General features: G+C 40.3%; 1 protein-coding gene across 3 annotated transcripts in view; it reads left to right on the top strand.

Annotated features, from left to right (window-relative positions):
- The window catches only part of pag1 (phosphoprotein membrane anchor with glycosphingolipid microdomains 1), a 213,983-nt gene that overhangs the window by 133,330 nt on the left and 65,060 nt on the right, over positions 1 to 15,593 (top strand). For all 3 annotated transcript variants that reach the window (XM_078540252.1, XM_078540253.1, XM_078540254.1), the window contains exon 2: positions 6,614 to 6,825. In XM_078540252.1, coding sequence (XP_078396378.1) covers positions 6,677 to 6,825 — 149 coding nt within the window. In that variant the 5' untranslated portion in view covers positions 6,614 to 6,676. The remainder of the gene's footprint in view (positions 1 to 6,613; positions 6,826 to 15,593) is intronic.

The following is a 15,593-nucleotide window of genomic DNA, read 5'->3' on the forward strand; positions in this document are numbered from 1 at the left end:
CTGATACCCCATCCACAAACATTCACTCCCTCCGCTGCCAATGCAGCAGTGCATACCATCTACAAGATGCACTGCTGAAACACACCAAGGCTCCTTAGACAGCACCTTCCAAATCCATGACCACTACCATCTAGAAGGACAACAGCAGCAGATACATGGGAACGCCACAACCTGGAAGTTCCCCTCCAAGCCATTCACCATCCTGACTTGGAAATATATCACCATTCCTTCACTGTCGCTGGGTCAAAAATCCTGGAAATCCCTCCCTAACAGCACTGTAGGTGTACCTATACCACCTGGACCGCAGCAGTTCAAAAAGGCAGCTCACTACCGCCTTCTCAAGGGCAATTAAGGATGGGCAATAAATGCTGGCCTAGCCAGTGAAGCCCACGTTCCTTGAATGAATTTTAAAAATGAGTACTTTTCTATGCAAACAGTTATATAAACTGATCTTGTTATTTTCATACAAAATGTGCACCAATTGTCAAGATATGTGCTGTAGCCAATTCAAGTACATAACTAGGAGAGCTTGAAAATGGAAACATGTTGGAAGACTGCAGCAGTGGAGGTCTTTTTTTAAAAAAAATTTAATGCATTTATTTAGCTCCTCCTATGACCACAGGATATCCTAAAGCACTTTACAACAATTACACTTCAACCAGTGAAGTATTTTTGAGCTGTAGTCACTGTTGCAATGTTGGAAACATGACAGCCAATTTGCATACACCAAGCTCCCACAAGCAACAGTGTGATAATGATCAGATAATCTGTTTTTAGTTATGTTAGTTGAGCAACAACTCCGCTGCTCTTTGAAATAGAGCCATGGAATCTTTTACATTCACCTGAGAAGGCACATGGGACCTCAGTTTAACATCCCATCGGAAAGAGAGCACCACCAAGAGTGCATGCTTTCAGCACTAAACTGGAGAGTCAGATGTGTGTTATGAAAGTCAAACTTTCCCTAACGTTGAGGGTGGAGGTCAGGAATTTCAACTCCTGATGGACCTTGGAGTTTTTGCGCATGCGCAGACTGGCATTTTTACATTCTGTGGGCCCAGCACACCTGAGCCAGAAGAAAACTTGCATTAAAACTGAGTCATGTGACCAGGAGCGGAGCACCATTGCCAGCAAGAGTCCCATGCAGTGGACAGGGAGAGGACCCAAAGGGAGGGGGAACACGGAGAGGTTCCAAAAGAAGTTTCCCAGTGAGGGAACAGGGACAGGAAGCGGTCCCAGTTTAGTTAAAGAGAGAGGAACAGAATAAAAAGGCTCCAAAACAGGAAAAGGGCTGCGTGTAGCAGACTTTAAGCGCAGAGGGCTCAAAGGAAGCTGTGGTAATGGAAGAGGGCTCAGAAGAAGTCCTGAAGATCCCAGAAGGCAGCCAAAGGTTGGTGGTTCCATTCTGTGGGCTGTTGGGGCAACAGCTCCTTTGGAGCAATAGCGCTTGGCACAGCTGAAGAACTGAAGTTGCACTTGTGGTTTGGTGTTTGAGTGTATACCCTGGAATCCAGGAGAACAGAATCTCGGGAGATGAGATTGAAACCCTGTGAGGTGGGCCATTGTTGACGCCGTCCAAGTTGGAGTGACTTTTGGAGAGAATTCCCAGGTTAGATCTTTGAGGGTGAAGACTGGAATCCCTAACGAGAGTAACAGAGTTTCAGTGAGGTTGGTTGACTCTGCTACTGATGTCTGGGTGGGTTGTTAAGAAATTCATGGACTCTGTCTTGATCACATCTGCCATTTATTGTGTAGTGTAGTGTGTTCGACCACAGTTGGCTTGTTAATTCACACGTACTCCATACTTACCCTGAATGTTAGAGTATGAGACAGATATTGTAAATTGTTTTATCTTTCTGACCTTGCATTGTAAAGTTTACTTTTGTTTCTTCCAAGACCCATGGAATCTTGTGGTTTAATTCACTGAGCAAGGGTCTTAAATCTCAAACTTTGTCTACTTTAAACAACATCATATTGGTCCCGAACTGAATCCTGCCAACTTGGGGATCTGGTCTATAGTCATAACATGGGATAAAGGTAAAATTTAAAATGGCACGCAGGAGTCATGTACGTACGGTAGTACATTTAAAACTAACGTGGCAGTAGCTGCTGGAAGTCAGGATTAACACATTCACAAAACAAACACATTCACTAGGATAATAGTGTTTATAGCCAACAGCAGTATGTGGAAGTTGATGATTTTTAAAAAAATAATGCTTTAGCAAGAGAGAAATCACAACACAACATTTGGACAACTAGGAGCCTGATGTGCAGTGAAATGGAGATTTGGTATCGGGAAAAGAGATCCTTAATCCAAAAGTTATCCTGTCACAGGATTAGTAATTCTTGGGTGCTGTTTTGAGTTTGTAATACCAAAAAGGTTTATAATGGAGCTGAAACTCTGACACCATGTGGCTTATTTGCAAATAATTTCCAGTCTTTCTGGTTGTAGCCAAAACATAAGCTAAAGGTGAAGAATGCTAATTGGGGCTATTTGTAAACAAATGGTATGATTGAAATTCAAGAATCCTGAATAAATCTGTCCAGAGTTTTCGGGCTGATAAATTTGAATTGTGCTCCATTTGTAACAACTAATTGCATTTTTCAAATCTATTTATATGTAAATAGAAGAGCCATCATGTTGTTAGAACCAGTTCTGTTTTTGTTAATCCCACCTTCCTCCAAACACCTGACCATCTCCTGCTCTTTGGAAAAGAAACAAGCCCTCAATATCCTCCCAAATTCCTTATTCCCATTTCAGCCTTCCACCCCTCACACCACTGCTGCCACTGTTGAGCTGCTCAGCCAGCCTCAACATTCAATTCTTTAGTACCATCTATGTCAAATGGGAGCAGCTCTCATGCCTTTCATAGTGTCTAAGAAGGAGACCATCTGTGTAGTTGCTATCTGCCACCTGCCCCTTTCAATCTTGATCACCATCTCCAAACTTATATCATTCTACTCTTATCCTCTGTCATTCTACAGCTCCTCTCCCATCTCATCTCCTGTTCAAACTCATCTCTTTCGTAAGACACTCTAATTGTATGCTCAATCTCCATGCCAATCAAATCCCAACTACCCAATTACCTTCAACTCCTTTCATCTACCACTTGTCAAAATTTTCACCCTTGACCCTTTCATCCCCCTCCCCAACTACTACCTCATGTCTAACCTCCTTTTCTTGAATCTGTTGTTATCTGCTAGTCCCATGCTGACCACTCCAAAAGCTGTTTATGCAAATCGATTTAGTCTTGTTTTCAACCCTGCTTCTATCAGCAAGACTGCCTGGCCTGCGTGACAAGATGTCCTCTCGTAGTGAGTGTTGAACGTCATTCTTCCTTGTTCTCCTCAATCTCCTCGAAGTTAACTCAATTGCATTATTTTCCAAAACCTTTCCTCTGTTGCCCATTTCCATGGAAAGGCTTTTTATATATAAACAATCTCATATACCATGAAGATCACCTCTTTACTGTCTCCTAGAACTAAAAAAACCCATGTTTCTCCACTCTTTCTTCATAAGACTCCTTGCACCAGTGATCAGCCTGTTGCTCTTCTCACTGCCTCCAGTGATTAAATATCTCCCTTGTCTCTTTGCAACCAAAATTAGACATCATATTCAAGATGCAGTTTGACTAAAGTGCGATAAGTTTTGGGTGGACAAATTAAATTCTGAGGGAAGACAAATCAGATTTATATTAATGGCTAAGCAACTTTAGATGTAAAAGCCTGTAGATTGTAAGAGGAAGGAACGACACAAAGATTTTGTTTTCACCACATCCGCTCAACCTATGTCCCCCCGCACCGCCACCCTCCCCACACTGATCCCCAAATCTAGCTTGTAGGAGAAAAGGAAGATTTTAAGAATGTTCTTCCTTTCACAGTCATCCCAGATGGAAAGGTGGCAGATAATTGAACAACCCTTGGATGACTGAGTATAGAGCTCCTTGCTCTGTACTTCCTTGCATTATTTCCTTCTGAAGGAAAACCTAGTCAAAAGTAAAAGCAGAAAATAATTTTATTAATGATGAGTTAACACCTAAATCAGTTCCTCCTAAATTTAGCATCTGCACACATCAACCCTCAATATGATACAGATTAAATGGAGCCAAAGCTGTTCTGTCAAATATTTTTAAGTCTACAACTCTCCAAACCGAGAAGAGGTAGAGGACCTGACTCTGTTATCCTGTCAACACCAAAAAACTTAGTCCATGCACAGATGTGTGAAGAAGACTGATACATTTTGCTTTTATTCTGTAACATGGGTGAGCTGTTGGCTGTTACTATCTTTATTTTGTACATATAAATTACAGTGCCACACTATAACCTGAAATCACAGCGGCCATTTCATGAGAGGAGTTCGGCTTGCTAAAAGAGGTGAAATCTGTAATATTGCTTAAATTGTTTGAGATGTCTACAAATTGTTCAGAGTCAGAGTTTTGATGCGCATGATATCTGCAGGATAAATATAATACAAAATGTGGTATAATGCACATTGATTTTTAAACATGCATTTGAAGTACCCTTCCCAAGGATAATTGATTGCTGAGTAAACACACTAATCAAGTGATAGATTTATTATTGCGTTTGCAGACTAAGTCTATTGGTGCATTAAATTGAGCAAGCTGTGGACACTGGATCATGTTTGAGAAAGTAATAATTGTGAGAGCAGCTTATTCAAAGTAACCTATTAATTACACAGAAACCCTTTGATATACAGGTAGTTTAGCCAGTGAGTATATATGCTGGAGTAAAATCAGATGCTACAGTGCTAGGATGTTAGCATCTCTCTGGATGGATGAATTAAGATGAGCCAATGCCCCTTCTCGTCCATAATTATCACGTGGCTCTTGCAAATCAGTCAGTTCAGGCTCCTTTACTGTCAACAACTCTGTTTTAAGTAGGTCAGTAGCACACAGACTGCTGTCTCCTAATACTGGTCTTCAGAGCTTGTCTTTTGTGTGGCTGCTGTAATTTCAAAAAGGTTTTATTGTGGTGTGTTTATGTATTTTTAAGTTTAAGTATGTATAAAGTGCATTGATTTATGAATATGAGGGTTGCAATTAAATGTTTACACGTTATCTGGTGTATAATTTGGTAATCACCCAATACTACACAAGAAGAATACACATTCAAGCAGAAGTAACTAGCTACAATTTGCCTGACGTTGATCATTGCAAAGCTACAGTGAACTGTAGGGATCCATACTTCAGAGGCAAAAGGAGGCAGGAAAATTACCCCCACTTCCTCCCTTTATTCTTACCCCCCTGTCTAGCTATGTATGAAAACTGTTTATAATATTTGCTGTGGTTTCATGCCCTTTCTTAACTGAAAATATGGATACTTCAAACACTTAATGGACAGGCTGAATCAAAAATACTTCTGCAGTCAAAGTGAATCTGAGCATCCGGAAGAAAGGTTAAAGGGTACAATTTGATAATTGGAGAAAATCAGTGACACACTGTAACCTCCCAGATTGGGGTTAAGGACAATGAAGCATGGAAATAAAACTTCAAAGTGACTGAATTTATTATTCAAAGAAAATAAATACATCAAACAGGAAATGAGAATAAATTTAGAGATACAAACAACTCCAGTACATCCATCTGCAAAAGTATTTGAAATTTTAAGCTTTATTTTTTCTTTTGGTAAATCAAACTTGGAATCCAACTCATTAATAGCTGTTTGCAGTGAGAATATGCATTGTTGGAGGATGAGAGGGGAGCAAATACAAATGCTTTCATCAAGTGCCAAGGAGCCAGTGCCTTAAACTTCTGTGCATTCATGTTCCATTGTCCGAACATGTTTGTTCAAACTCGCTTTTTACTAAGTCTGTAATGTTGTGATCCCATTAAAAAGGGTCACCAGAAAATTTGTTTGGGAAGTTATAAGTAATGGGTATTTCAGATCCTTTGCAAAAATATTCAGCTTTTGCTTTCTTCATTAGAAAAACATAACCTCTTAACGTTAATTTACTAAGCAGAACCAAGGAAAACACATGCTGCACTTTTCTGAACAGATTTATCTGAATAGTTAAACTAGAGGGAATTAATTCTAAATCCACCGTAAATAATCCTACAGAATGAGACTTCTAACTGAAACTGCTTGTAGTTGGACAAATCTGTTGTTTATAACTCATGCAAAATCTATGATCAACATAATAGACAGATCGGTTCACCTTTAATTCAATCACTTTTGTCCTGCGTCAAATGAAATGTGGTAATCTACTACTAAAAGTTTGACATTTTAAAGGAGATGTGACATTCTTTAACAATGAAGCAGAGAGTGGGATCCAGAAAACATTTCCTTTATTAAAAAGAAGTGGTTAAGCAGTTCTCTGGCATTGACCCCAAATTAGTCCCTGACGCATCTATCAAAAAGTAGCCCAAAGGGATATAACACACGTTTATCCTAAAGTGCATCATAGACCACTTTTCTTATATAGCTCATGATCCAGAACATATGAAGCAATATATGACCTGCTTTGGTTACCCTTTCTCACTGTTTAACAGAAGCACTGAACATTCTTGAGTATATGCAATCAAAGGTTTCCCCCGTTTAAAAAATCTGTCAGTAATAAAATTAATCACGATTATTTTGTGTTCTTTATGTATTACAGGTAATACAGAATTATTTCCACACTGATGTCACTGGACAGTAGAAATCTGTCCCCTTTTTCCTAATGGCTCCAAATTCTGTTGACATTGTCGGACTTAGGCCAGGTGTATTTGACAGTGGACAACACCAGTTCATTCTCTGGAGTCTGCTTGCCTTTGTCTGTGCCTTTTTGCTCCTGGCCATTCTCAATTTTCTGTGCAATAGCTGCGACAGGTAAGAACAACCCTTAGTGGAGAAAATAGATTCCAGCATCATACTCTGTTATATTTTAAGGTGATGAAAGTGAGCATTAAACAATTCCATACCAATTGCGGCTCACACTAGCCCACCAGTAACCAATATGCAACTCTTCTGTTATTCAAGTGCAGCTTTTCTATTTTTCAATGTATTTGATATCACTGTGGCTCTCTAGGTACCTACAGCATTCTCTGACATTGCACTGAGTTTTCGTGAGAGTGGGGGCACGTTTCTTAAGAGGGAGAAGTAGCGGGCAATGTGGTGAGGTGGTAATGGTATCAAGAGCAGTAAGCAAGGAGGTGTGTGAAACCTGGTCACTTGGCAATGGATCAAAGTGAAGAGGATTTTTGCTTCAAATATATGACATGTGGATAATGCTTGATGGGATTTTAGGATTAATAATGCTGAAACTTTAAAGTGAAGTTAACTCATTGTTCCTTAAGAATTTCTTTTTAAAACTAGCTTTGGCTTTGTCTCAATCTGGGTTTTTGTCACTCTAAAGTTACAGAAACGTTGTGGATCTGGTGCTCTGTTGCATCACTGTGGGTGTCTTCCCCTATTAAAAGCCCCATCCATAGAATTTAGGACAGAATGCAAGAACACAAGAATTAAGCACAGGGGTAGGCCATTCGCCCCCGAGTCTGCTGTGCCATTCAATAAGATCATGGCTCATCTGATTGTGGCCTCAACTCCACCTACCTGTCTGACCACCCCACCCCCATAACCCTTGACTCCCTTGTCGATCAAGAATCTATCTAACTCAGCCTTGAATATGTTCAATGACACAGCTTCTATTACTCCCTGGGGAAGAAAATTCCACAGCCCAACAACCCTCTGGAAAAAAAAATTCTCCTCATCTCAGTCTGAAATGAGAGAACCTTAATTTTTAAACTGTTCCCAAGTTCTAGACTCTCCCACAAGGGGAAACATCCTCTCAGCTTCCACCCTGTTAAGCCTCCTCAGGATCTTATGTTTCAATAAGATCACCTCTCATTGTTCTAAGCTCCAATGGGCATAGGCCCAACCTGTTTAACCTTTTCTCAAAAGATAACCCCTTCATCCCAGGAATCAGTTGTATGAACCTCCTCTGAACTGATTCTAATGCATTTATATATTTTTTTTTAATAAGGAGACCAAAACTGTGCACAGCACTCGGGCCCTGTACAGCTGCAGCAACACTTCACTACTTCTATACTCGATTCCTCTTGCAATAAATGACAACATTCCCATTTGCCTTCCTAATCACTTGCTGCACCTGCATACCAACTTTTTGTGATTCACGTGCCAACACATCCAGATCCCTCTGTACCATAGAGTTCCGCAGTCTCTCTCCTTCTAAATAATATGCTACTTTTCTATTCTTCCTGCCAAAGGTGGACAACCTCACATTTTCCCGCATTGTACTCCATCTGTCAAATTTTTGCCCACTCACTTAACCTATCTAAATCCATTGGTAGACTTTTATACCCTCTTGACAACTTACTTTACTTCCCTATCTTGGTGTCATCAGCAAAGTTAGCTACCATACATTCGGTCCCTTCGTCCAATTCATTGATATAGGTTGTAAACAGTTGAGGCCCAGCACTGATTCCTGTGGCATTCCACTAGTAACAGCTTGTCCCATGACCCATTTATTCTCACTGTCTGCTTCCAGTTAGCTAACTAGTCCTCTACCCATACTAATGTTATCCCCTACATCATGATCTCTTATTTGTATAATAACCTTTGATGTGGCACCTTATCAAATACCTTTTGGAAATCTAATTATACCACATCTGCAGGTTCCATTTTATCCACTTTGCTTGTTCAAAGATCCCTAATTAGATAAACATAGTTTCTCATTCACAAACCATGCTGATTCTGCCTGATTACATTATGATTTTCCAAACGTCCTGTCATTACCTCCTTAAAAATGGATTCTAGCATTTTCCCTATGATGTATGTTAGGCTAACTGGCCTATAGTTTCGCTGCTGCCTGTCTCCCTCCCATCTTGAATAGTGATGTTACATTTGCAATTTTCCAATCCACTGGGACCTTTCCCAAATCTAAAATTTTGAAAGATCACAACTCGTGCATCTACTATCTCAGCAGCCATTTCTTTTCAGACCCTAGGATGTAGGCCATCAGGTCTAGGGGACTTGTCAGCTTCTCGTTCTAATAGTTTTCCCAGTACCTTGTCGCTAGTGATTGTTTTAAGTTCCTTCCTTCCATCTCTTGATTTTCAAATATTGTTGGGATTTTTTGAATCTTTTACAGTGAGGACAGACAGAAAATACCTGTTCAATGCTTCCACCGTTTCCTTGTTTCCCATTATTAATTCCCCTGCCTCATCCTCTAAGGGACCTTCGCTCATTTTAGTTACTCTTTTTTGCTTTTTAAATACTTATAGTAACTCTTACTATCTGTTTTTATATTTTCAGCTAGCTTTTTCTCATACACTAATTTCGCCCTCATTTTTTTAGTCATTCTTTACTGGTTTCTAAAATCTGTCCAACCTTCTGATTTATCCTTAGGCCTGAACTTTTCCCGCGTCGGGCGGGCTGGGCAGGAGCGGGCGGGGGTGGTTGGGGAGCCGCCTGCCACACGCGATCAGCTCCGCACCGTGATTTCACACAGGCAAGCCAATTAATGCCCGTCCTGCGTGGATCGCGAGCGGTAGCACTGAGCGCTACCTGTGCGGGTGGGGGGAGGAGGAAGAGTCGAGTCTAGCACGCAGCTCACGCATACGCGTGAAAGAGTGCTTCAATCTCCCTGAGGCATGGAGCTGCCTCAGGGAGATATAAAATCAGATAGTAAGAGTTACTATAAGTATTTAAGAAGCGAAAGAGTAACTAAAATGAGTGAAGTTCCTGAGAGGATGAGACAGGGGAATTAATGGAGCTGCCTCAGGGAGATTGAAGCACTTTTTAATAAAGTAAATAAAGACATTAAAAATTTAATGAAACATGTCCCCTCATATGACTGTGTCACATGAGATGGGATATGTTTTTATTTTCAAAATAAAGGTTTTATTTAATTAGTATTAACTTTAGGAAACCTCATCCCACTCGTGGATGAGGTTTCCTAAAAAATTTTCACCTGCCTTAATTCGGTCCTTAACGGTCTTTCAATTATCAGCGGACACGCAACCGACTCTGATGCGCGGCCGCCGAATGAAATATCTTGCGAGTGCACGATGACATCAGGACGCGCATCATATTACATTACAGCGTATCAGGCATGTGCCCGCACACCAAAAGTAAAATTCAGGCCGTAGTCTTCATAGTATTGTATGCTTTTTTTTCAATTTGATACTATCCTTAACTTCCTTAGCCACAGATGGTGCAATCTTCTCAGAGTCTTTCTTTCTTAAAGGAATATATCTTTGCTGAGAATTATGAAATATCTCTTTAAATATTTGCCGCTCCTCCTCTACCATCCTGCCTTTTAATCTATATTTTCCTGGTTCACTTTAGCCAACCCTGATTTCATACCCTTGTAATTGCTTTTATTTAAGTTTAAGACACTAACCTTAGACCCACACTTCTCACCTTGGAACCGAATGTGAAATTCTATTATGTTACAATCAGTGTTGCCTTGAGGCTATTAACTAATCCTGTTTCATTGCACATTATCAGGTCAAAAATAACCTGTTCCATGGTTAGCACTAGAACATACTGCTCTAAGAAACTGTCCTGAATACACCATATGAACTCATCCTCTAGGCTATCTTTGCCAAGTTGGTACATCCAATCTGTATGAAGGGTATAATCTCCCATGTTTATTGCAGTGCCTTTCTTACAAGTCCCCATTATTTCTTTCTGTATACTCTGTCCTACAGTGTAACTACTGTTAGGGAGCCTATAAACTACACCCACAAATGACTCCTTACCTTTGTTATTCCTTATCTCTACCCAAACTGATTCTACATCCTGATCTTCAGAACTAAGGTCATCTCTCACTACTGCACTAATGTCAGCCTTGATTAAGAGAGCTACCGCACCACCTTTTTCTGGCTACCTGTTATTCCTAAATGTCAGATGTCCTGCAGCGGTTCAACACGGCAGTTCACCACCACCTTCTTGAGGGCAGCTAGAGATGGGCAATAAATGCTGGCCTAGCCAGTGACGTCCATATCCTGTAAATGAGTTTAAAAAAAATTAAGTCCCAGCCTTGGTTAGCTTGCTACTACGTCTCTGAAATGGCTATCAAGTCATACATAGTTATTTATATTTGAGTGATTAATTCATCAGCTTTGTTACGAATGCTGTGCACATTCCGATACAAAGCCTTTAATTCAGTCTTTTTAACATTTTTGGCAACTCTGGCCTTATTTGTTAGTGCAGTCTTAAGTTTGTACACACTTTCCCTTCCTGCCACACACTGGTTATCATTATCCATATCTCCACCCTGCTCTAATGCTATGTCCTTTCCCAAACTACCACATCTCTCCCTCACATGATCCCTTCCCCCACCCCCCCTTCCACTCCTATTTAGTTTAAAGTCCTATCTACTCCCCTAGTTATACAACTAGCTATAACACTGGTCCCAGCACAGTTAAGGTGAAAGCCGTCTCAACAGTACAACCTCCACTTTCTCCAATACTGGTGACAGTGCCCCATGAATTGAAACCCACTTCTCCAACACCAATCTTTGCACCATGCATTCATCTCTCTAATCATAGTTACCCTGCACCAATTTGCTTGTGGCTCAGATAGTAATTCAGATATTATTGCCTTTTGTGGTTCTGCTTTTTGTTTTAGCCCCTATCTGCTCATAATCCCTAAACAGAACCTTTTTCTTAGTCCTTCCAATGTCTTTGATTACCCACATGGCCCATGACAACTGGATCTTCCCCTCCCACTGCAAGTTCCCACCCATCCCTGAGCTGTTGTCCCAAACCCTGACAGGATCAATGGCAAGTTGGGGTGGAGGGCAGAAGTTCTGCCAGTTCCTTCCCCTGCATCTAGATGAAGCACCAGAGGACAGTAGTGTTTCTGGAGCTGTACTGTGCCAAAGGATTATTCTCTTCGAGATGGGAGATGGGGAAGGAAGAAAATAGGTGAGAAAAATCAAAATTTCAGTATGGCCTGATCATCAATCAATTACTGAATGAAATTATATTATGTCCCCATGTTTCATTTTGAGTTTAATCTATACTACCTTGCTATTATATTGCATTCCTCTGCAGCATAAAATAGCTTCTCCTCAGACTACAATGAGGAGAAAGTTTTCATCATGCGCTTCACTAATTGGGCAGTGAAATTTAAGAAATATAACAGTTCTGACTCTTAGCTACCTGCTTTGTATATTAGAAAGGAGATGAAGACAATTTAATTTTAATTAACCACTAAGAATACTCATAGCAGAAAGAACTTGAGTGACCTAGATTTTCACGTCGTCTTATAGTAAGATATTTGTTACACTACAAACAGAAGATTAAAGGGCTTACCTAGAAAGGGTTGTCTTCTAGTAATTCTCTAGCAATTTATTGACAGTCCATGAAATCTGCCCTGAACAGAAATTGAAAGCCTATGGATGAAGCAAGTCTACAATTCTCTCTGTTTTGACATTGCCTATACAAACTTCACAGTGGATGATATCCTTGGTTATTGTGCATCTCAGGATCTAAGCAGATTTTGGCATCTTGAACTGATTATTGAAAGGCTTATAATTGACTTTTTGCTGTGGTCTATGCATCCATCCAATGTAAAACTTCAGCATATAATGATATTAGATTCTTTAAGAGTAGTATGTTATTCAAGATGCATTGTTTTCATGACACAATATCTAATAACTGAATTATTCAATCCAAGCTGCTCTTATTTCTATGGTACTAAATGAGTAGGCATTAGGTTTACAGCACAGAAACAGGCCATTTGGCCCAACAGCTCTGTCGGTTTTCATGCTCCATGTGAGCCGTCACCCATTTGTCTTCACCTCATCCTATCAGCATATCCTTCTAATACTTTCTTCCTTGTGTCATTATCTAGCTTCCCCTAGTGCCCAGTAATGACCAGCCCCATTCCCATGACCGTCAACACCTTGGGGGAGATGTTGAACTATAACAGCTACAAGCAGGACAGGTTGGATATTCTGTGACAAGCAACTCTCATCCTGACATTATCAAAGCCTCTTAACCATCTGTAATCTTAGATCAGGCATGTGATGGAATACTCACCATATCTCAATCAACTCTCATCATCCTCACTTGGATCAGATTCCTTCTTTGTTACTGGGTCAGCATCCTAGAATTTCCTACTTTATCTGACAGTGCCTTGGGTACACTACTGTCATGTAGGCTGCAGCAGTTCACAGAGAGGGGCCAACTTCTTGGTTGTGGGGGAGGTGCATCTTGAGGTGAACAATAAATTTGGCCTTTCCTGCAATGTCCACATCCCGAGGACTACAAAGTATCAAAACAAAGAGGCACACTTGGAGAGCTATAAATGTCAGCTTGGCTTAGTCACAATGTAAACTGCCGCATATGACCCCTTCTGACCCGCTTGGCAGAAGAGGCAAGAATTGGAGGCGGTGGCAGCTGGAGGCCAAGCATGAGCAGGCACCAGGGTTTGGTGTCTGTCAAAGGTCTAGGCCTCCAGTCGAAGGAGCCGTGTACAGTGGGGCACAGGAAATGCCTCTGCTGTGTATTTATGTATATTTTACTATAATGTAATATTAGTAATTAATACACAATGCTAAAGATGGATTGTGCAATTACCATTCAAAAATTATGCACCAGCAAAACATCTGCACTCTGAGTAGTTTATTCATTGACTGCTCCTTAAACTTTAAATGGCACTGACATTTTCTGTGGTGGATCAAGTACAATACTCTATCATAAACATACATAATAATATACATACTTTAGCTCTCTGCATATTGTAACAGTCAAGGTGTAAAGTTTAGTGTTAGATAGTATTGGCTCTAGATATTTTTAATTGTACTATCCTAATTGTAAACTTAGACATATTATCCTCCCCTTTCATTAATTCTACCATTATAACAAGCTCATGTCAAGAATGATTAGAACGATATCTTGAAGTGGAAATGTGCAGGAAACTGTGGAAATATTTCCAGGATACAATCATCCGGATGTATTGCTGTGTGATCCCAGTTATATTCAATGAACCAGAAAGTGGGGAAGAAAGATCTCCAGTGTTTTGCTAGCCCAGACTTCAGGAATTGCATAATCTTTCCCATAATTAGTTTCTTCTTGAGATTAAATCTCAAATTTTAAGATTAATCTCAAACGAGTGAACCAAGACTTTCCCATTTAGTAAACATACTATGTATGGACAACTTCTGGTAAGGCACCAATGCTTCAGATAAGGCTTTGCCTGTACAAGGTAAGCTTTACTGCATGTTGGGGTTAGAAATCATGGAAGTGGGTAAAGTGGGTTTGGAGGGGGAAAGATCAGGTTGAGATTGGAGTGGGTTGGAGATCATGGGAGGGTGGGTTCAGTGATGGGTGGTGTGTTGGAGGGAGATTGTGGTAGGTGTGGTTTACACTACTGCTCCTCCTGACCTGCAAAGGCATTTGCTCGATGAGTCCAGCCTTTCCTGCCTCTTTTTACCTGCCAGGTTTCCCAAGACCCAGGAAACCTGGCTGACAATGGTTAAAACTAGGAATCCTGCTAAAATGGAGGCATGTAACCTGCCAAAAGGTCTTAATGACTAAGCGGCCTCCTGAAAATGGATCATCCTGCCTCCATTAAAACTGGAGATCTTTTAGCAATTTAACTTCCTACCTGCCCCAAGCCTACAATTTGAGGGTTTACAGCCCATTTTTTTGAAAAAGAGAAACCTGTTTTTAAGTAACAAAGTGGTGTGATGATACATTACCAAGTACTGTATGAAAAGGTGCAATATTTACTTTATATTCTTCCATTTTTTTTCTGCTTTTCTGAAGGCTTCTCTAGATAATAATCTGAAATGCAGACCTCGGCTTTATTTTCCTCCTCCTGCTATAGCCCAGGAAATTTGAGGGCAAACGGTATTGTCCCTACCAGTTGCCTGGCTAAGGTCAAGCAAATTGGATTGTCACAAACCAGTGGGTTTCTTTTCATTTTTTTATTAGAATGGGCAACTCTGTAAATCCTAACTAGTGCTTAAGTAATTTAGGCATCATGTAATCCATTTAAATTATGAGCCTGTCTCGTTGTGATCATTTGGGCAGAGAGAGAATGTTATGTTTTTTATTTTCAGACCAATGTACGGCCTCTTGATTGTTATGCCTTATGTACCACCGGGTGTTCAAAGATCTGTACAATTACCCATTATGATCCATCATATTCTGCACACACTCCAAAAATTGTACCTTTATTTGTTTGTATATTTATGTTGAAGTAGGGTTAATAATGTAACACCAGTCAACTCCTCAGCTTTGCAATGCCTCACAGCTATTCAAGCGAAAGTAGTGTGCGCCAGACATGTTCATGACCAGCAGCAATACTGCTGTGTAACTATCAGGAAATGCACTCAGAACAGAATCAGAAGGGCAGTGTCAGCTTTTCATGGTCCCTTATCACCACCATTCATGTGACAATTAACTATTTAACAATGTGTTATGTCTAGAAACTGTGGATTGGGAAAACTTTTCATGTACCAAGCTGGATTGCAGAGAATATCTCAACTGTTAAAATATCGTTTTTAACTCCACTCCCAATACATCTATTAATATGCATCAAAAACAACTCAGATTTATGATGGCTTCATGAGTGATCTGATATTCCTAACATGGAAAGTGGTTACAGACTTGCAT

This window comes from Cetorhinus maximus, chromosome 4, assembly GCF_964194155.1.
Source record: "Cetorhinus maximus chromosome 4, sCetMax3.hap1.1, whole genome shotgun sequence".
Classification (NCBI taxonomy): Eukaryota; Metazoa; Chordata; class Chondrichthyes; order Lamniformes; family Cetorhinidae; genus Cetorhinus; species Cetorhinus maximus.